The sequence below is a fragment of the Macrotis lagotis genome, chromosome 3, assembly GCF_037893015.1.
Source record: "Macrotis lagotis isolate mMagLag1 chromosome 3, bilby.v1.9.chrom.fasta, whole genome shotgun sequence".
NCBI classification, from domain to species: Eukaryota; Metazoa; Chordata; class Mammalia; order Peramelemorphia; family Peramelidae; genus Macrotis; species Macrotis lagotis.
The window spans coordinates 109,259,149-109,282,939 of NC_133660.1; the positions used below are offsets into that span (position 1 = coordinate 109,259,149).

Sequence of the window (23,791 nt, forward strand, 5' to 3'; positions counted from 1 at the left end):
GTAAAAATATTAGACTTTCAGAATTATAGCAGATATGCAATCTTACTAAGGCTTTGTTCTCTGGATAAAAAAACATACAAATCATTCTGCCTAAAATTCACAAGAAAAAAAATTCTTTCATGTATTTTCACCTAGAAAATGAATAACTCATAGAATTGTCCCTTCAATATACATCCTATCTCCTGGGACTTCTTCAATGAACAATGAAAATCAGCTTGATCATCATCAAGAAAAGGACAAAAGGGTAGGGTTGACAATAATGCATAATATCATCATGTCTCTTTGGCCTTCCCTTCCCTTCTGAATAGTCAGAATGCATTATTACCTGCACAATGTATCTATGTCAGAAAAGGATTAATAGTTAAATGAATTGATTCAAAGGATGATGAGTCTTGACATGGCCCATATAATGGTTCTTATGATCTTTAAATTCTTGGTTGCAGAAACATTCAGTCTCATCTCCCTATTGTAAGTGAGGGAGGTAATGGATTTAATATAGTGGAATAATTTAATATAGTGGAAATAACTAGGTATTACAGAAGGGCTGCAAAGTAGAGAAATATAGGGAATTGGGGTTCAGTGGGAATCAACTAAATCATAAGGGGAAATAGTATTAGAACCTATAAGTGATGTCCATAATTTGTTTCATATTGTTTTGACATTTCTCTTCCTCCTTTTCTCACTTAACAGAATCTTCTAACATTTCCTTAAACACTTGATAACGTATTATTTCAATTTTCTAATTCTCTTGGTTCTTTTAAATTGCCACATGATTCTTGGACATGTCAGTTCAATTTGGAAAGAATCTGACAGGTACCTCTATGTGAAGGTGCTGTTCTATTTTCAAGAGATATGAAATTAAAGTGAAAAGCAACTCTTCCCTTAAAGGAGATTACATCACACTATGTATGAGCTATTTATTACATGCAAGCAGAGAATTGATCACAAATAAGTTGAAGACAAAGAGAACATTAATTAAAAAGAGGATCAAGAAAAGAATCTCCATTAGAAGTGATGCTTATTATAAACCTTGAAGGAAGCTCAGGCTTTTGTATGGGAGAGGGATGAAAGGAATGTTTTACAATAAAGTGGGACAACATGGATAAAGAAACTGAGGCAGGAGATAAAATTAAAATTCATGGAACTGTGCCTAGTCCAAATTTGCTAGAGTGCTTGGTTTAAGAGAATAGTGAAGTTCTGTGGCATATCTCAAATTATGATTGTGATGATATTTAAATAGCTGAGTTTTTTCATAGTCCCATAGTAAGATCTAAAGATTAAATATGAAATTAATAATTTACTGACTGAATATGTCAGTTTTTTCATTATAACATTGGGTTTATCAATCATGCTGAATTTTTCAAAAATGTCATAAATATGAATCTATTTTATATATAACATAGCAATCAAATACTATAAGACTTTGGAACTAGATTAGCCAAAAATAGGTCATTAAAAATGATAAAATTAGGTAAAAAAAACAGATAAAAACGGTAAAATTAAGGAGAACTTTGAAAGAAGATGAAACAATAAATTTGTATCCATTCTATTCATATTATAAATAACCAAATCAGATGAAAGGTGGAAAGAAATATAACTAAAATAAATTTAAAGATAGAGGAATTGTTAAACAGTTCTTGGAGAAAGGGAGGAAATAAGGAAATAACAATTAAATAGTGACTACTCTTTAATAAGCATAGTGCTAAGTGCTTTACTATTATTATTCCATTGGATTTTGACAACAATCCTGATACATAGGCTCTGTCATTATTTTCATCTGACAGTTGAAGACCCTGGGGCCTACAGAAGTCGACTTGCCCAGTCACACAGCTAGGGCCTGAGACTGGATTTACACTGAGGTCTTCAGGATTCTAGACACAGAACTTTATCCACTGTGTCATCAACTACCTCTAAAGACCTTAGAGAACTGGAATGCCAAACTTCTATCATTCAGACATCCAGAATTGCATCACAGCCTCCAACATTCACCTTTAAAATAAGAGAAAAGAAATTTTTGCCTCAGGCTTGAAGCTATAATGATAAGTTTTCTTTTATACACAAACACACACACAGATAGACACACTCTCTCTCTCTCTCTCTCTCTCTCTCTCTCTCTCTCTCTCTCTCTCTCTCTCTCTCTCCTACTACAAAAGAAACAAAATAGCCTGTGCCATGTCCATAATAGCCACCTGCCTAATCAAGACTGATCACATGAAATAGAACAATACAGGAGAAGTCATTAAAAATTTTTTCTAAGGGGTTTCAATAGTAGTTAACATTTACAGAATGGTCTATCATTTAGACAATGAGCATCTATAAATATCAACAATATATGAAGAACCATGCTAGGTTCTTGGGGAAAGATACAAAGAGAAAAATAAAGTAATCCCTAACCTCAAAAGCCATCATATTCTACTAGGAAAGAAAAATATGTTCATTTAAAAATGGATACAGAATATACGTATATAAAAATAAAGCACAAATTAGTTTGTGCTAATATATAGTATGTAATAAACACAGCATATGCACACACACACAAATGTATGTGCACAAATTAGTTTGGGGTGGGAAATCACTATCAGGGGTTATTTGTTTTTTGTTCTCAGAGAACCAATGACTTCAGGAGAATAATGTTTTAATTTTCAAGAGGATTTAATTTACAAGTGGATTTAATTTACAATTGGATTTAAGTGAGGCAGAGCTCACAAGTTATACAAGTACTGACGAACTTAGTGACTAAATCCTTCTGGATTTCATGCTTCCAAATCTAGGATAATCTATCTTCCTTATTTAAGCAGAAGGAAATAGAAAAGTCATTTCAACCACACCAACCTACTTTATACTCTAGGGCTAGGGGGGAATGGGGTGGAGAATCCTATAATAGTGATCACCTAATTTGCAATAATAGGCAAAATATGTCCTCTGACATTCAGTTTCCTCTATCTAGAAAAAGTGAAGAGAAAGAATGACTTTATCGTTTAGAAAACTGTTTAGAAAAAAAAAGAAAAATGCCCTAAATCTTAAAAAAGACATAATTGGAAAACTACAGTTCTGATAATGCCAATTTATTTTTATCTTCTCCCATATGAAACCGTGTAACTAGCAACTTATTCATGCACCAAAAGATAAAATTCAAAATCCCCAGGAGCCAGATGGCTGCATCCTCACAGATATTTCATGATATTCATTGTATGGATCTGTCGTCCTAAAATAACCATCTTTCAATCTTAGTGACTGGCAGTGAATTTTAACTCTGAAAGAATCACTCTAGGGCCATTAATGTCATCTTATTTCTGTAGAGGACATCCAGGCACTAATAAGAACAGTTCTATTCACAGATCCACTGAAGATGCATCATTACCCAAGTAATTTATAACAATACCTAATATAATATCTAGCACTTATATAGACTTTAAGTTGCAAAAGTTAACATACATTATTTCATTTGATAAGTCATAAGTACTCTGTAAATTAGATACTTTTTACTCAAATTTTAAAGATGGGGAAACTGAGGCTGAGAGTGGTTAAATGATTTTTCCAGAATCACAGAGCTATTATGTATTTGAGGAGAGATTTGAAATCAATTGACTCAACAATGTCACACTGTCTCCAGATGCTTATCATCATACTACCTTAAGCACATGAGCAATAATATATCCCACATATTGCCTATTTGAGCATTACAGGTACATGAATGCTTCATATAGTAATCGCTAATTCTTATCTTAAAATTCATTCCCCAATCCATTTGTTATTATAGTTTATAATGACATAATGAGTTGACATTTTATAAGTGTTTATGATTTACAAAGAACTTTACATAAATTACCCCAGCAGAGTCTCACAATTCTTTGAAAAAGGTGAGGAAACAGGGTTTGAGTAGTTAGGAGTCTTGATCAAAGTTAGGCATGTACTAAATTTATTCAAGGTGAGTCTTAAATCCAGGTCTTTTCAATGTCAATTCTAGTATTCTTTCCACTGTACTCCCTAAGTACCTTTTACATACAAAATAAAAAATATGATGTTCAATCCAGAATGTAACCTATAGCCAGTGTTAATACAGACAGCAAATGAGACCACTGATGAATCTTATAATCAAAGAAATACTGAAAGGATGATTGTTTTAAACCCACACAGGAAGGGGAAAATTTTTTCATGTTTTCCTTGATAATATCTAGGTTTCCATTTTGCATGTGTGCATTTTGCAGTGTTACACTGAATTAATTTCAAAGTAATATACATGAATTAAGACATAATCATGAGCCCAATATTGAAATATTGAGGACCTTAGTCGGTAGAAATATATAAAAACTGCAGTTGATTTAATCAGTATTATAGCTGTAATACAAACCAACACACAATGAAAAAATTTATCTTTCTCAGCTGAATTTCTACACAAAATTTGACATCTTTTTTTTTTTATTGATCTTAGTCCGCAATAACAGAAAAGCAAAATGTTAAGACTGCTTGAGGTATGAAAATCTAGCACAACTTTATAAATCAAGAAGTAAAACTCTTTTTTTATTCTGATTTTATTAAGCAACTATGATGAATAAGAAAATTAAGTATTTTTTACTTCTTTCTTATTCTTTATGTCATTAATAAGCCATTTAATTCTTTAAAAGCAAAGACATTTTTAAATATTAAGGGAATTCACATCAGAATTTCATTTTTTAGTTCACCCTTTTTCCAAGTGTTTTAAAAAATTTGACCCAAATATTTTGCCATGTAAAATAAGCATTCCACATCCTTCTGTAGTAAATTCAATGCCATTTGCAATATGGCAGCAATTATTCAATGTGCCAGATAAACACAGCAGGAAAAAAAAAAACACAAAACCATAGATTTCAATTTTAGGCTCCCAGAGAGCAATAATCAATGATAAAATTTCATTTTGGGGAAGTTGTAAAAAAGTACTTTAACAACAGAACCATGAATCCAAAGAGTGCTTTAACTCTTCCACTCTGGCAGCATAATTCAATACGTGGTCTGAACAACCATTTTACAATGTTTATTTAGTACAAACCATTTTAACACATCCATGGACTGAAACTAATTCAGATGCTCTCTGGCATCATTAAGAAAGGTAAAAAAGTCTAGATCATCTTAGCTGAACAGTGATTTATGACAAAGAATTCTATGCAATCATATGCAAAATATTATGCAAATCAGTTCCTTTTAATCTCAAGTCAAGAGTTTATATTCTTTTAGCAATAGAACTGCAGGACTGCCTGGAATAAAAGAAGAGCAGGAAATAGAACTTCAAGAAAGAATTTGTTTCACCATCAGTCTATACAACCTCCTCTATGCCAGTTTCAAAAGCTTTTAAAAAGAATTGATCTTTTCAGCTTTTCAAATTCCTTACACTATTATATTTTTACTGAACAATGTATAATTGATTAAAACTGCTTATAACCATAAAAAATATGGCAAACTATGTTCATGAAATCTATACTATATATATAAAAGGAAGACAATGTCCACTCTACAAAAACCAGTAGATTTAAATTCACTTTTACTAGCCTATCTTCATTACTTCTAACTTTTCCATTGGAAAAAGGGGCCTTTCCATACAGATGGATTGACCCCCAATGTGAATTTCTATTCAATAGAGGTACAACTGAGGGAGTTCAGGATAATTCTTGACTAAAAATAACCAGAAGAATGAGCATATCAAGGCTTTAAACATATCATATGGAGCTTTAATTAGGTTAGGTATGTCTAGCAGAACTTTTCCCAGGGTACCAAAATTTAGAGGCAGCTGACAGCACTTGTACTCCTTCCTCAGGTAAAAACAATTAAGTCTTGCGCCAAGTCATCAAAAATAATTAGGTTCCCTCTACCATATGTCCCCTGCAGGGGCCCACTACAGGAAAACTCTTCCACAGACTAACCTCATACTGTTCTTTACCCCAGTAGCAGCTTCCTTAGTTGTAGTCTCAAAGTATCTGGCATACTTTTATCATGTGCCAGGGTCTTAAAGACTCTGCCTCTGTACCATTGGATAGCTCTCTTCCACAAGACCCTGGACTTTGTTCTGCACAAGAATTTCTAGTCATGAATTTAATATCATAGAACAATTATACTGGTGAACCTATGCCCAGTGTGCCTGTAATAAGTCACTTGGCCAGTCAATAAGCATTTATTAAATGCCTACTATGTGTTAGCTAAGTGACTAACAGGAAGACTCATTTTCCTAAAATCAAATCTGATCTCAGACTTGTACAAGCTATTTGACCCTGGGAAAGTTATTCAAAACTATTTGTCTCAGTTTCCCCTTCTGTAAAGTGAATTGGAGAAGGAAACGGCAAACTACTCTAGTATCCTTGTCAAAACAAACAAACCCAAATGAGTTCGCAAAGAATCTGACACAACTGAAACAACTGAACAATTATCACAAATATGTATCAGGCACTGTGTTAAATGCTGGCTTATGGATAAGAAAACAGACCCAGAGACTGAAATCATTTGTCCAAGGTTATGTAATCACTTAACAAGTTTATTGTAATAATGTTATATGTAATATAGTATAATAATTATAAAACTTTATATTGCTAAATGCTGAATATATTCCATGTTTGAATTTGCTAAAATTAAAGAAAATTAAGTATCTGAAAATATAAATAAATGCTGGCTTATATAAATATTGGAAAGTTTATAAAAGTAAAAATTACTAGCCACAATATTATTCCTTAAAGTTAGCTTTGCCATATCTCTATATCTTACTATGATCATAAGTGTTACCAAGATGGCCAAGTGAGAATGGGAAGGTAAGAAACATTAAGTTCAATTCAACAAGTTTTTATTAATTACGTATTATATGTAATGCAATGTGGAAAGCACTGGAAATATAAAGACAAAAAAATTTTAATGACCCTTGACTTCAGGAATCTAATATTATAAAAGAGAATATAATAAGTCAGTGAATAAATAAATTCAAGTTAATTTGAGAAGAAAGAGGGCTAAGTTATGGGGGAATATAGAATACCTTTGTGTAGGAAAACCAATTGACTAGAATTAAAGGAGTCCATAGCCTTGAGAGAGAGGTAAAGAGTGTATTTTCAGTGGGGGTGCAGTTTCTGTAAAGGCATGGAGGGATCAGATTAAAATGCCAAGTTAGGACCAAAATACTGAGTGTTTTGAAGTGACTAATGTGCCTAAAAAGGTAGAGTAGAGTCAAACTGTGAAATGCTCAGTCAAAAAAGGAATATCACAGAGATAAGGAGTCACAGAAGTTTCTCAATAAAGGGAGAGAGTGAAATGATCATTCTTATGATTTAGGAAAATTATTTTTAGTATCTTTGTGGGAATGGAGTAAGGACACCAATTATGAATGGGACAAGGAGTTGAGGAGCTCCTGAAACACAGAGGATTTATTTGAGTGGAGAGAGGAATATCAAGAACATGACAATTTATTAGATATGAGGAGTGAGGAAGAGGCAAAAATAGAGCATGACTACAAGCTAGGGGACCATGGTAATTGGACCATGAACCAAGAAAAAAATAGTAACATTAAAAGAAAAAAGGGGAGTTTGAAGAGTAAGTTTATGAGGGAAAAGGCAAGTTCATTTTAGATACATTAAGTTTTAAATAAATTCATTACATTAGAAACAAAGAAGACAACTCTGGACAGAGAATAGGACCAAATTTATAGATCTGGAAGAGAGAATCATTAAACCTATGAAACTCAGGCAATAACCAAGAAAGAGTGCAAAGAAAGAAAAGATACTAGGCCACTGGCAAAAGTTTTAGGGTTAAACTAAACCACCAAAGCATGTAAGCTAAAAGTTACTTTCAATCCTCATCTTCATCCTCACAGAATTATCACCTAAAATTTTGCTTATCTCCAAGCCTTCAAAGATAATGAGTTCACAAGTTATGAGTTCACAAGTTATGTAAAACTGCTAAATCCTTCAGATTATTTTTTCCATTGAATTACTTCCAAATATAACCTCTACTATCTTATAAAGAGAATTGGTGGTGCTCAAGATGAAAGACAAGTCTGCTTGTGTTAACAAACAAATATTAATAAGCTTACAATATCAGAGTTGGAAAAGAACTTAGCACTCATTTATTCTTACTCATACCTGAAAAAAGAACCCTCTCAATAACAAGATGTTATCCACCTTTTAATGATGTCTTTTGAAAGAGAACTCTCTACCTATTGAGATAGCTTATTTTACTTTTTGGATTAACTTTATGTCAGGCTACTATGTCTGCCCACATTCAGATCCTAACTCTGGTCTTTATTAGCTGTGTGATTCTGAGCTCTCTCTCTCTCTCTCATCTTCAGTTTCTTCATCTGTAAAATGTGGACAATAATAATCCCTTCCTTCCAGAGTTGTGAAGATAGAATGAGATGATAGAGGTAAAACACTTTGCACACTTTAAAGTATACAAATAAATGCCATTTATTATTATTATTATTAATATTATTATTATCATTAATTTTACTCCTGATTTTAGGAAGACTGTCCTTACATTAAACTTCCATTCAAAGCTGAAGCATGCATATATTAACTCTATCTCTTGAGATGAGTAGAATAAATTAAAGCCTTCTTTCATGTGATAATTCTTCAGGGTTTTAAAAGCAGATCTCATGATATTCCCAAGTCTCTTCTCCAAGATGTACTAGCACAGACCTGTGGAGCTATTGATCCAAAAACTAGATGTAAACTGATGTTCAATCACATTCATCTTACAATGAGAATTCCTGAAGAAATAAATATGTGACTATGGCACTTTAAAATTTCTAATGACATTTTTAGCATACCCAGTCTATCACCCTAGTTTATTCTGGATGAAGCACAAAAGTCATTTTTGACTGTGAATGCAAGCAAGTAACTCAATTTCTAATTTTGTACTTTACCCTTAAGTGTTCCTCTTTCCTCGTAGATTTCATCTGCCATAGATTTTTTTCAGTGCATTAAAAGCTTTTGAGGATAAAAAGGGGTTTCTACTCTACAAGGATCAAATGAACTTGTAACAGTGTATGTTCAAAAGATAGTGCCCATCCATTGAAAGAGGACTGAAAATATGTGAGTATAAGAATGTTATGGAATATTATAGAGCTACAATTTAATGGTACATTTTAAGAACTCATGGAAATTTCAGAGGCTTTGAGTGATTCAGTGCAGATCTAAGGGAACAGCACCTGAAGAACAATTTACTCAAGGATGATAATAATGTAAAGGTAAATAATACTGAATAAAATCAGAAATCTGGACAGTTTGGTGACTAATTATAATTCTATTTAAATATTATGGAAGCATGCCTCCCTTATCTCAGGAGAAGAAGGGTAAACTATAAGTAAAAAATGAGATATAAATCACTAGAGATAGTTGATGCAATGATCTATCTTTCTTAACATTTTTTTGCAAGGAAACATTCTGTCAAGGAATAGGATATTCATTAGGAAGTGATGGAACATAAATAAAACATTGATCTAATTTTTAAAGCAAATTCATTTTTAAATCGTTATCTTTACTTTGGAAAAATAACATAGTTCTGTGGATAGAGAACTGGTTTAGGGGGTAATAAAAATATGAGTTCAAGTCTCATGCTGAGTTCAGTAATCTGACTTCTGTTGTGTGGAAGGAACTTTGCTACTATGTTAAAGACAAAAAATAATCTGTGCCTACTAGATATGTGACCATGAACAAGTCTCATGTCTCAAAATCTTGGCAACTCTCTAAGATTATATTACCAAATAATTGTCCAAGAGCATCAATGGAGGGAGTTTCCATACTTAAAGTTATCCACACTGATTAGATCTTTGAAATCTCAATACTAAATACTAAAAGCAAATAAGTTATTACCTGACATTGCTTTTCTAAACACTGGCCAGTCTCCTGTAAATGAGCAAATGTTGCTTTAAAACAACATTTTACAAAACAGTATGGAAAAATCTAAGCAGATTCATCTGCAATGCAAAAAAAAAATTGATCAAAGCTCATACTCTCCTGACCATGAGACAATAGAGTCATCTTTGTGTGTGCTTTGAGCCTCAGTCAAATAAAATAGCATGTGTGTGAAGGTTCATTATAAAATTAAGACGTATTATACAGATGTAAGCTATTATTACTTTTATTATTCTTAAAATTCTTTCTGCAATGACTTCTAAACTTTTCTACTTTAGGAACAAGGGAGAATGGAAAAATTGGGATAGTAACTATTAAAAATATAAATTATGAAACTGTTTCTGAGCTACCTAGCAAAAAGCTGTTCACATAGGAGTCAAAGCTGAATCATGTCTGAATTTCTTCTACCTCTCAACACCTTTACTATCCTCAAGGAATTTACATTTTACATTTACATTTACATTATAATCAAAGTGACAATAAGTACATGTTAGTTTTATTATTGGGGGAAGAAGGTTCCTATAGAATATGACTTTTCTCTTTAAGGAAGGCAGGAATTCTAAGGTATAGAGGTGAGAGGTTGAGAACATTTCCAGGCATGCAAAGGCTTTGGAATGTTCATGGAGTTTGTGTACAAGGAATAGTGAATCTGCCAGTATGATGGGAATTTAGAGTGTGTGTGTGTGGAAAAGCAATATATAATTAGAAGACTAGAAATGTTGGATGAGGACAAAAGAGAAATAGAATGAGACAGAGATAGAAAGAGAAGCACATAGAAACAGACAGATACATAGATAGGGACAGATAGAAACAAAGAAAAGTCATGCTTTTTTTTAGGGTTTTTTTTTTGTGAGCCAATGGTGTTAAGTGGCTTGCCCAAGAACACATAGCTAGGTAATTATTAAGTGTCCAAGGCTGGAATTGAACTCAGGTACTCCTGACTCCAGGTCCGGTGATCTATCTACCTAGCCACCCCTAGGTCATGCTTTTTAAGTTGTTCTTGCACATGGCTCTTGATAAAGTATAAAGTATGTCTTCATTCTTGAGCCTCCCAAAAAGGTCTCCTTGAGTAATAATTAGACTTGATCCTTTCTAGGTACAATTTAGAGCTAGAAAGGATCTTTATTGACCAATTAGTCCAATGCCCTCATTAGAAACTAAGTAAAGAGGTAATTAAGTGATTTACCTAGGGTCACATAGGCAGTAAATGAAAAGGGGTAGGATTTGAATCCCAGCTTTCTGGTTTTGAATCCTGAGTTTTCTGTATTGTCTAATATTGCACCCCAAAACACTGATATTCTGGTACAAAATATTTGAACAGGATGACTACTATCACATAATAAGAACCCCTAAGAGCAGATTTGCAAGGATGTCATGGGCATGAATTCCTAAAGAGAAAAGCATTGGATAGGGCAAAATCTGCCATGGAGCTTAAAATGTAAGTTCCTTAAGGGCAAGAATGGTCTATTTTTCTTTTTAACATAATACTTAAAACTTAATAAGTGGTAAACAATTGGTTGCTGATAGATTGGTTTCCTTTATAAGAATGTGTTTTAAAACACATATTTGGGACATTCAAAACAAAAGACATCAAGGGAATAATTTAAACTACCCCAGAAAAGTCAACACAGTCTACATTGTAAACATGTGTTTGGAGACATTTTAAAAGGCATATTATTGACCTAACAGACTGTAACATCTCCAAATGGCTTGAAATCCTAAGTCTATAGACCATAGCAACTTATTGGTATCCTAGATACAGTCATAAAGTGTTTTTTAAATGCTGTTTTGCATAAGTGCTTAGCCTTCTGAGAAAAATGTTAACTATAAAGTATATTTTGTTCCAGAAAGTTCATTATCACGATTTTGAAACTTATAAAAAAATCCTATTAATATTTGACCTCAAGGCGCAATAACATAGAGTCAGAGCGGTATTCTGGAAAGAGTCCTGGATTTTGGAATTAGTAAAATCTCCATTTTAATCCCACTTCTGCCTTCTTGACTGTGTAATTAGAGAGGAAAGTTACTTAACCCTGAGTCTTAGAGTGCTACACTGGAAAAACAGGGATATTAATATCACTTACCTCACAATGTGGTTAGGAGACTCAAAAGAGTTAATGTATGTAAATTGGTTTATATGTAATACCTTTGTATAATAGAGATGGTTTCTCTCTTTGTCTTTCTATTCTATCACAACATTTAGCATAATGTCTTGTAGGCATTTAATAAGTTGTTAATTGAGTGGAAAATCTTAAAATGCACAGAAATATTAATTATCATTATTTAATGATTTTCTAAAACATCAAATATAGTTTTTAAATTCATTTCAATCTTTTACAATAGCAAAAAATAAAAATTTTTATGAACAGATCTAATTTTATCCTTTGTGTATTATAAGGTATGTCCATCTTTAAACTGATCTTATATTATCTTTTATATTCTGTCAAAATTCCACAGGGGTTTTTGATCAATATTTATCACACATTTTAAACCCAATTTCAATCTAAGATAGCTGTGAAATTATTTGATATGATATTTTTTGTTTGTTGAAAATATAAATGCTCTCTTTATACTTTTCTATAATTCCACAAACCTAAAATTGTTGCAAAGAAGAAATTTACTAAAATATTATCGAAGTCAAGGTATATTACTGCTTAATGATATACTTAGCCAGATAGAAAAACATTATTTAAAAGGTGAAAAGCAATCTAAATATCCCAATCTACTTTACTTTTAAAACTCTCCCGATTCTCTCACAAAGGAACAGTATCTTGCTGGTCATTACCATCTCTTAGAAATCCTAACAATTTCATTAAAATGTAGCAAAAGAAATGGAAGGGTTTCCCATGAATAATAAATGGATAGTTATAGAAAAACAAGCTAGGAAAAGTTTAATCACAATATGAATATAATAAGATTCTTGAAAAAGCAAATTTCTTCCTAAGCAAAACATTAGACTCAATGTAAGATGACTGTAGCACCAATAGACATTTGTTGAGTAAGAAAAATATTTCCTATATTCACTGAATTAAGGTAAAATTCAAGTACATTTAGGCAGAAGTTAGAGCCAATATAAAGTTTTACTGATACTACAGGAATGGGAATATTAAGAAATACTTGGCTAAGTTTTAAAAGCAATAATTAATACGGTCATTTAAAAGCATATTTCTATGGTTCCCATCAATTTTTAGTAAGATTTTCAAACAGAGGAATCAGACTAAAGCATGGAAGACAAATCTTTTTCTACTTCTAACTCACTGAAGCTACATCAAAAGGAATTTAAAACAATTGAGTATAAGCCAAAGTGCTACAATTCAAAGTTTCCTTTCATACTCAGTGAACCCATGTTGAGTCTTGAGCTATGTCTTATCTCAACTCTTTTAGAAGTGCTAAATAAGTGTTTCTTATTTGTATTACTTTCATGTTGAAATCAGATATGGAAAGAATATGCATGCTCTCATTTAAGAATTAAGGATGAAAACAAGTATCAATGTACATCTTGTCTTCATGCAGGACATTTAGAAACATTATAGTTGCTCATAGTTAAGATTATATGCAATTTTATAGAAAATCTCAGGGCATACCAAAAAAACAAAATTGGTATAAGAAGTTTCTCCCCAAATTTTTATTCTTATTCTCTTCTCTCTCCTATATTTTTTTTACATCTTCCAACCTCCACTATTTCCTCCACACTATTTCCATGTACATAACAAGTGGAAAGACATGAGCAGTCTTAAGCATCATACTTGGTGATTCCTTTTGTTTCCTTTTAAATATAATTTTATGTGAAGTATTTAAAGGTAAGTTGGGGCATAATTATGAGTATATATGTCTTTTCAAGGAAGTAAAAGTAGGGAAAGCAGAGTTCTAGGAAAGAACATGTTATCAGCAATGTGCCGAAAATTGAAGAAAAGGACTTGTTCCTTCAAAATCACGCAGAGTCATTAATGCAAAATAGGAACAACAATTTATTTAAAGTTACTCTTAATTCCTGGGTGTTGACAAACACATTTTTCCAGAATGAATTTTTGTTTTATTTTGTTTTTAGTCTAAAATTTAAATTCTGAAATATTATAGTTTTCAGAATTAAATAATAGACATACGGTTGCAATGAAATAATAGAAATCATATCTAAATAATATCTAAAATATATAAATAATATCTAACATTTAAATGTCTAAAAATATCTAAATAATACCTAGAAAAAATTTTTTAAAGTTACAACTTTGATAGAAAAAAAAAACATTACTTAAGGAATAGACATAAAAAATGATTCAAAGTAGACCAGGAGTCTAATTTTATAAAATTTCCTTAAGAAGACTAAATAGATTTAAACCACTAGAATGTATAAAAGTTATTTGATGTTCTTTCTGTGGATTTGCATCTAAAGGTAATCTCTGCTCACTACTACTCTGGTGACCAAAGACAAGTCATCAAACTACCCTTTGCCTCCATTTACTCATGCACATCATGAGAGGGATAGACTAGATATTCTCTAAAGGCCCCTTCAGTTTTAGAGGCTCTTTCAATGGTATCAGTATCATATTTGTCAAAGATACCAGTATTATACAAAAATTGTCATCAAAAAACCCCATAGCATTAAAATGTTGACAAAGTTCATGTTAGTCACCAGGCTTTTGGTTTTTGTTTAAAATTGCAAATAATCATTCTCTCTATCATACCTCATTTATAGGTGTGAATACAAAATAATGAATTCTGCCAAAGATCATGTTTTTTGAGAATTACATGGTAGGAAGAAAACGATATGTCATAACTGAACTGACTTATTATCTAAATTTAAATAATGTTATCAGAAAAATGCCTGACCAGAAAAAAAAATGGATAGACTGGACATGTGTGGCCAGAGGAACAAATTATTTGCTCCATTATCATTCACAAAATTTTAGAAAAATATGGGGAAGCTTCCGCTCTCAGGATGTTGGATGAACCCCGAATTTATGGAAGGACTGAAAAACAGGAAAGAGTGAGCTGAGACCTGTGTTGTTAAAATGAAAATCCATATCAATGAGATCAAGATCAGTTGGGAAACAAGGTAGAGATAAAGTGAAATACTTAAATATATAGTCATCAATGATTAGTGTTTTGAAGGTTGCTCATCTTTAAAGATAGTTCACATATAAATGATGTGAGGAATGTGAATACTTGAAAATATGGGGTATTTTGTCATTTTAAATTTCTAATTCAGTAATTATAATCAACAAGAAAAAAACTAATTTTTTGTTTTATATAGATTGACTCAAAAAAGTAAAATGGAAGTTTGGTAAATAGTAAGTAATATTATCAAAATATATGTAATCTCCATAGTGCTGGACAAAACTTCTTTTCTAAAAAACAAGCAAGGACTTTAAAAAAATCATGTTGAAGGGCGGCTAGGTGGCATAGTGGATAAAACACTGACCCTGGAGTCAGGAGTACCTGGGTTCAAATCCGGCCTCAGATACTTCATAATTTCCTAGCTGTGTGGCCTTGGCCAATGTACTTAACCCCATTGACTTGCCAAAAAGAAAAGAAAAGAGATAGAATTCATCAAACTCTTGTTAATAAAAATTTCAGGAGTTCTAGGAGGCAATGGCAGATGTTGATGTTATTTTCCTGTACTAGAATTTGAATTTAAATCAAACTTTTCTTCTATCAGTATTAAAGAATTTATTTTCTTTTTAAAGGTTAATTCACACTGGTTGGAATAGTTGAGGGCAAAAATGTTCTGATTTTCATTACCCTTTTTTTTTTCTCAGTGTTCTTGGTATTCCATAAACTTGAAAAGCATTGACTGAAGTAATAACGTGAAGATCTGAGACTGAAGCATGAATCAGCATCCTCTTGTCATAAAGCCATGGTGCAATGATCCCTGCAGAGCTCTAAGACTTGATTTAAAATGGAAATGTTCATCCCCTCCTGAGCCAGCAAGATTAAACTTCTAAGATCTCACGTATATCACCTCTGTTCTGAAGAATACTATGGGAATAACTTTTCACTGTTCTTGATCTTTTAAATCCCTCTAATAATCTCTAAATGAGCATTATAATATGTGTATGTATGCAAGCATGCATGAATGCATACAAATAAATAAAGGGACAGAAACTTTAATATATTTTGTAGACTTGCAACTTCTATGGGGGGGTGTGGTTAGAGTTAAGAAATACTCAAGTAAAAATTAAGTTATAGAAGACCTAGGGATTCACCTTTGCAAAATGTCCAGAAAAGGGAAAGATGTTAAATTGTAGTAAACCATAGTAATGTCTAAAGATCATAGAATATGTTTTTGTGGACCTGTATTTGAAGCCAAACTCTGATCCCTGTTACTCATATAACCCAAGAAAAAAATCTTCCAACTTCATTGGACCTCAATTTATTCATGTATGTCACAAGGGGGCTAAATTAGATGCTCTCTAACATCTCTAACAACTTTAAAGATTCTGATCCTATTTGCCACATCTAGGAAATTGCCACAAATATATTGAAATATGTATAACATATATACTTGATATATACAAACATACATATATAAGCATCTGTATATTTCTATATCTTAAAATTTAAAAATTCAAAAGTTTCTTTACAAATAATAGGTATTTCACTATTAAGGATTTTTTTTAATTAGTGGGACATTTACAAAATCCAACAATTTTGTATAAGACTATTTATTTGTTTCTTGGTATACATTTTTCTTTCCTCTAACAAAATGTTTCACTTTAGTGTATGTATCCTGAATACCTGGCACATATTAGGTGATTTATAAATGCTTTTAGAATTGAATTGAATTATCCGTTCATCAAATATTTATTCAAAACCCACGGCATACAATATAATGTACTGGGCACTGGAGGAGATAAAATTAAGACGTTTAGAAAGAAGATTTTAGCTCTGTTCATATCACTAACACCATAATCTGGAATGAGATGTAAATATAGATAACTGTAACATATAACATTCTATGATAAGTGTATTAGCAATGTAGTAGAGATAGAGAATTATAGTCATGTACAACAGCAATATTTTCCAAGCCAAAATTAAGTTACCAGCAATTTTTTTAAGTTACACTGTTACTAGACATCTACTTTTTAGTTCTTTTTACAATCTAAATACTTTCCTTCTTAATTGGCATATATCTAGTTCTAGCCTATCAAAAATCTTTGTTGTATAATTTCTATATTTCCAATGTCTTTTATGCCACCTCACTAACCAGTGACCAAAGATGAAGTTCTAACTAACCCAATTTCATAGACTATCATCATCTTTTGGATGTATTAGGGGATAAAGAAATTTCCATCCTGAACATACCTTAGGTAAGTCTGTTCTGGATAACTTAAGAATCTAATTTTGAGGGGGGAAATAGAAATAAGAGATTCAGAAAAAATAAATCTTAGGAATCTGTGTCTAGTTTATTTTCCAGGTTAAATGTTCTTTTTCTAATATGTATTTTTTTCTTCTTAAATAAACATTTAAAATAGGTTAAATGAAGTTCATTTTTTTTAATGGATCACATTTCATAATTTGACTCCTGAGTGTGCACTACCACCATCAGTTGTGTCTGTATGTGACAGTATATGAAGATACGATATTTTCTCCTACATCTCCATCTGCTGGCTCAGAGAAAAACAGTCAGACAAAACTGAATTTGACTTTTTCATGTCTTTAGCTTAACATTTCACATAATAAGTTTTTTCTATGTAATTGAAATAGGAAATTCTTTTTTTAATGACCTTAGATATTATTTAAAAAGAAAAAGTTTGCTTATTCTGATTGAAGAACAGATTGGTTTCAATATATCATAATGTCATTTTAAATCATCTTTGCTGGGATTGAAGTTTTTAAGGATTTTGGGGAAAAGTCCCTTTCAAAATTTTCTTTTTTAAATTAATGAGACAGTTTCCCTCTAATTGTCAAAGTGATGAAACATGCATTATTCACCTCCAAAGTTTGCTCACATCTGTTGCATTTAACTGAATGTATTTTGTGATAAAGCTAAGTCAAGATTTAGGAAAATGCTTTTAAAAATTCAAATCTTTAAGGGACATTTATGAATAGCTAATGCAAGAAGAACAAATACACCTATGCTTCACTATGAAAAAAATTCTTGACAAAACATAATGAATTGTCATATGTGTGTGTGTCCATACACCTGAATGAGATAAATATTCCAAAAGGTTAAAAACATTCACAAAAAGAAACAAGAATAGGTCAATCATCCTAGAACATTTTTTTCAATACTAATATTACTGGATTCAACTACTGAGAGTATAAGATTAATATCAGAAAATTTCCCACTCCAAAAATAAAATTCCATTTTGTGAACAATCTAAAGGGGGAGGAGGACCCTCAAAATAGTTCCATTTGCCTTGGAAGTAAAAATAAAATTGAAAGTATGTTTTGCTTTTTGTCTCCATATAGTTAGTGAAATAACAAATAACAAATGATTGCCTTTTTAAAATAGGCAACTTTACTACTTTCACTGTAATTGTTAAAGAGGAAAGAAAGAGAAGTAAAACATATAAACAAATATGACTTACTCAAAAATAAATAAAATGTAATATGAGCTCTTCATTTAGATTTTCTAACCATGCTATTACTCTTCTTGGTTCCTTCACCTAGCGCTTATTTTATCTGGACTGATACAGAAGCATCTCAGTCTGGTATTCCATATACATGGAAATGAATAAGATATACCATAATTAAAAGAACTAATCTACTGAAAATAGAACAGAAATATGCCCTATAAACCTTGCTTTTCTGTGGGATGTTGGGCAAGTCATTTTACTTCTCCAGGCCTCAGTTATCTCATTTGTAAAATAAGGAGTTTAGACTTGATTACCTTTATAGTCCTTTCCAGTTTTAGCTATATGACCCTATATGGTTTACATTTAATACTGTGACATATCTACTACTTTATAAGCTACACAATTTTTTAAAATGAAAGCAGGAAAAATGCCATCAATGTCTAGACTAAAATGGAAAAGAAATTATATATGAATGTTGATTGGTCCTGAGCAAAAATTATTTAATTCCAGGGTGAGTAGGTTAGGGAAAAAGCACATAGGAACAAGAGGTTTTTGATGAATTTTGACAAGATTAAAAGGATCAAGGTCAATATGGTGAGTTTATATAATATTCTTAATATTACCTACCATTGCACTCCAGCGACTCACTTACTAGTTTAGTTGAGTTGGACAGTATGGCAAGAATTATAAAGAATCAACTTTAAAGCCAAGAAGACCTGTGTTTAAGTTCTCTCTCTGACACAGGCAAGTTTTATTGCTCTATGAAAATCACTTAAGTGTTTAAGATAATACTCTAAGAATAGAAATTGAAAAAATGTCCACCTTCAGCAACAGAGGGAGTTTCCTTATTTGGCAATTGAACTTCTAGCTCTAGTCCCATTCCTTATTCCTATATTCTGTCTAATCATATCTTTAAAACAGTTCTTTGACATTAACTGAGACCAAAGATGGCTAAGCATTAAAAAGAGCTAGGTCTCATGAGTTTTTTAACATTAGATTTGAGTTTCTACATAAGATTATAATACATCATACTTCATCAAATAACTGAAGAATTTCCTTATAATTTTGGAATCATAGTTGTTAATCTGAATTGTATTACCTGAAAACTGTAAAATATTTTGGGCTCCTTTGTAACCTTTCTCAGAATTACCTGAATGAATGACCCAAATTAATGGGTCATGTTTTTGTTGTCATGTAAAGTAAAACAAGTGGTACATAAAAAATGTTCATTTTCTCTTTCCAGTAAGGTTTCTCAGGCACATGTATTGTCTAAATTTGGACACTCAGATTCTGATTCTCTGTAGTTGCTTATAGTTACTTGTTTAAACAAAAAGTCTAAATCTTACGCAAAATAACATTTTGAAACATTAAAACAAAAATACGGAAGAAATCATTGTATGATTGCTAACTAACTATAGAGAAAGAATCTGTAGACTACATTGAAACATCCACACGCACGTGCACGTGTGTGTGTGTGTGTGTGTGTGTGTGTGTGTGTGTTAAAAACACTGTCTTCAAACTGTAAATTTTCTTTTGTGTTTCAGTAAGAAATGTGGTTGTTAGGAGAGTTATTCATGTCAATAATAATTGAGTTAAAAGTAAAAATTGAATAAAAAATGATTTCAGTCATATTCCCTTATATAAGGCAAAACTCTTAAAGGAACTTTATATTTGAGATCTAGGTATTCACTAGATCCATTTTAAAGTTCTCTTCTTATTACAATTATTTTTAAACCTTGTTTCCTGGTCATATTGAGACAGAGAAATGTTTGCTAGCACCTGGTAGAGTAGATTCACTACACATACATTTTTGAGGATTTGAGGGGACCTTCCATACAAGTCACTGAGAATTTCAAAAAAAAATGCCCCTTAAAATTACAGTAACTCCATCTTTGCAGCTCTACTACCTTCTCACCCACCCACCACCCCATGTCCCAGACCCTGGCAAATATTATTATACTGTCTATGACCTAAACTACAAAATTACTTTAGTGACATATGTCTTCCTCTCATTATTGTCTCCTGAAGACCAACTTCCTCATTTTTTTCACCCATAAGCACTGACATTTCAGGTATCTCTTGTATTCGCAGTACTCTTCCTGATTTAGCAATCAAAGATTCCATCTCTTCCCACCCCCAGTTTTCAAAATAACCTGATGACTCAAATCTATTAAAACCAGTTTAATTTATTGATTATAAACTCAAGATTTGATGGAATTGGAATTTCTATCACTTCTTCCCGAAGATGTTGGCGAAATGCGAAGACACTTCAGGTCTGTTTCCCCCATCCCCGCTGGAAGAAAAATTCACCTAGGTTAGGATGTGATTGTGTGTGTGTGTGTGTGTGTGTGTGTGTGTGTGAGAGAGAGAGAGAGAGAGAGAGAGAGAGAGAGAGCCAGAAAGAGACAGAGAGAGAGAGAGAGAGAGAGAGAGAGAGAGAGAGACAGAAAGACAGAGACAGTGACAAAATAAGAGACAAAGTGAGACAAAGAGACAAGTGAGAGACGAGGAGACGAGAGACTTTGTGTGTGTGTGTGTGTGTGTGTGTGTGTGTGTGTGTGTGTGTGTGTGTGTTTTGGTAGTCATTGGCAGAGCCACTTTCATCCTTTAATATGATATAATGGCGTGAAGATCAAGGCTGAGGGGGAAACGATCAATCCACTCAGTAGGAATTTATGGAAGCCATCGGGAGAAACAGTCCCTTGCTAGCGGCAGCCCGGACCAAGCTCAGGGTTGCAGTCTGGGTAAGCTGGGGGGAGGGGGCGCGAGGAAGGAAGGATGGAAGTGGAGATTCGCAGCTAGAGGCGAATTATTTCAATACATTTAAAAAAGCAGTTGCTTTGTCTTTCCATTATATTGATGGCAGCCAAGCAGGGACTACCCGCAGGTAGAAGATAGTTGGGAGATGAAAGGGGAAATGAGGGTGACAGGGGGCTAATATGGATTGCAGAAAAGAATAAAATGGCTGCAAGACAGCGGTTCCTTCTCAAACTCAACCAGATTCAATTGTTTTCAGATCTCTTTCCATTTCGTTTCCTTTGCTGAAGCCCCGCGATGCAACCCAAGGCTAACTGAGAGCTGAGCAGGCAGAGTCCGCTAGCATAGAGCTGCCGGGTGGACAAAAGAAACCCTTTCAGAAGAGCCTGGAAGCTCCATCGCCTTTACAAGGACCCCACACTTGCAAAAGGAGATTTCTCCCCTACCCTAATTGAACGCATACACACAAAGTCTGAACTAGGAACCAAGTCTAATTTTCCTAGTAGAGGAGAAATCCTGCCTGGTAAACAGCTAACCAGGGTCCCCTCAAAAAAGGTGTTATGTAACGCACCCCGAGCCCAGCGCATCCGGAACCATTTTTTTTTTTAATGTGCCCTATGGAAAAGGAAACAGTCAATGTTCTGTGGAGCCCTGGTTGTCTGTGCAGGAGTTGGAAGCCGCTACTAGACAGACAAGCTAGGAGCTCTCATTCAATCCCTGGATCTGTCCAGCATCCCAGGAGTCTGCTTACCCTCAGAGAACAGTTTGTCCACGTGAGGCAACAACGCTTGCAAGGGCAGAGTAGAATAGGGAGAGAAGGGGGTGAAGGGAAGAGACCCCAACATAAAGGCCTGGGGTTGAGAATGGGAACATAGAGGCCCTAGGAAAAAGCAGGCAGGCCCAAGCCACCTCAACCATACCCACGCCCCCAAAACCCCTAGTGCGCACACACACTCTCCAGTTCTCCTTTACTCCTTTCAGTCAGCGGGGCCCCCCCTACTCTTCGCACCCACCCCAAAGGCGCACCCACCACCACCACCACCCACTTCCTAGCACCCAGATTCTTTCTTGTTCATTTGAATAATATGAATATTCATTACTCACAAGCATTGGTGACTGCAAAGCTGTTGGCTACCTCCAGATTGTCGATGTGGGGCGTCAGCCTAAACTCTGAAGTGGAAAACTGAACCATCCCTACCCGAAATGCACTGTATTCCTGATCTGCGCCCCTTGGAAATAACCCCCCTGCAAAGAACAAACACAGGAAACAAGAGAACATTGTCAGTACCAGGAAGAGAGAAGAAGAGGAGATCCCTCTGGGATCTGTTCATCCTCTAACGGGGAAGATAAAAGCATCATCCCTCTGTGGGAGTGGGGACTCAGATAATCCAAACTATGAAAAAAGGGGTCATGCAAATTATCAGAAACAGAAGCGATAAGGTAGCTAGCCAAAGACGTTCGCCTTTTCCTTTCACCAGAAACGTTCCTATATAGATCCTGAGAAACACAAGTACACGTAAAACATTGTGCAATTTGGAAGGCGAGCATCTCCCTCTTTTGTATCACGGGCATAGCCTTTCCCCACATTCTAGTTACTATATGTATATTCGAGATATTTAAAATCTGGAATGTGGTCAAGGTATGACATAACTCTACATGACAAGAATTGCCAATTGTCAATCCAGAAAGAAGGTTAGCATCGAATAAAGGACAATTTCAAGGCATATACTAAGATTTACCTACCTATCTGTATGCTGTTAGAAGAGACACCAAAAATCAGTCCCCAAAAAACAGGAGAAAGGAAGACAGAAATATGCATAATCTTTTGCATTTCCAAGAAAAGTAGAGCATCCACAAAATATTCTTTCGTTGTTATTCTTTTCCTCCTCTTCCTCTGAACGTTTCCTTGAGTAAATTAGATCCTCTGCATTTTGGGAGACCAATTCAGCACCAAACCCCTAAAAACCTCTAAGTGGAGGCTGGGGGTGCCTCTTGTCAGAGCTGCTGTGGCGGGTGCTAGTCTGATGGTTGTCCCAGCTCCAGAAGTCGGAAGCAATGGTTGAATGCAGTTTTCAGTGGTGCTGCTGCTGTGGTCCGGGTGTCTCGGTACATTCAGCACACTCACATGCACTCACACACACTCACCCTCTCTCGCTCGCTCTGGTTCTCTTCTCCCTCTTTCCACACACACGCACGCATCCAGACAAGTCACAGAGGCAGGCAGTCCCAGGCGCGCGTGCGCGACTCGCAAAAGCCGCCGGGAGCGCGCCTCTCCCCAACACCCCTCCTTTTGCTCACCCCACGCAGCTCCTAGAGCAGGGCTTCGCCGCACTTGGCCGTGAGCTCTGCCTCCACCGTGGCGGCTGTTCTCTCACCCGCGGAGCAGCTGCCACTGAAGGCACACTAAGCCCAAAGCGGGTTCAGAACCGAGGACAGCGCCACAAGCATAGCAATGAAGTGCCCACCGGATCTGCCACAAAGCTGGAAAGAGAGAAGAAAGGCGGGTGCGGGGAAGGGCGGCTTGCTATTCCCCAAACTGAGAGTACCAGTTCCAAAGCAAAGATTCCAGTGGCTTGAAACCGCGCCTTGCAGTTTGCAGTATTTTTAGTCGACCCTCCTTCTACCCCTGATGCGTTAAATATATTTGTTAATTCT

General features: G+C 34.1%; 1 protein-coding gene across 2 annotated transcripts in view; it reads right to left on the bottom strand.

Moving 5' to 3' along the window:
- GRIA2 (glutamate ionotropic receptor AMPA type subunit 2) overlaps positions 1-23,146 on the bottom strand; it is a 177,152-nt gene extending 154,006 nt beyond the window's left edge. For both annotated transcript variants that reach the window (XM_074229062.1, XM_074229061.1), the window contains exons 1-2: positions 22,880-23,146; positions 22,241-22,381 (exon numbers count right to left, since the gene is read on the bottom strand). In XM_074229062.1, coding sequence (XP_074085163.1) covers positions 22,241-22,381; positions 22,880-22,967 — 229 coding nt within the window. In that variant the 5' untranslated portion in view covers positions 22,968-23,146. The remainder of the gene's footprint in view (positions 1-22,240; positions 22,382-22,879) is intronic.
- Positions 23,147-23,791: the final 645 nt, after the last annotated feature.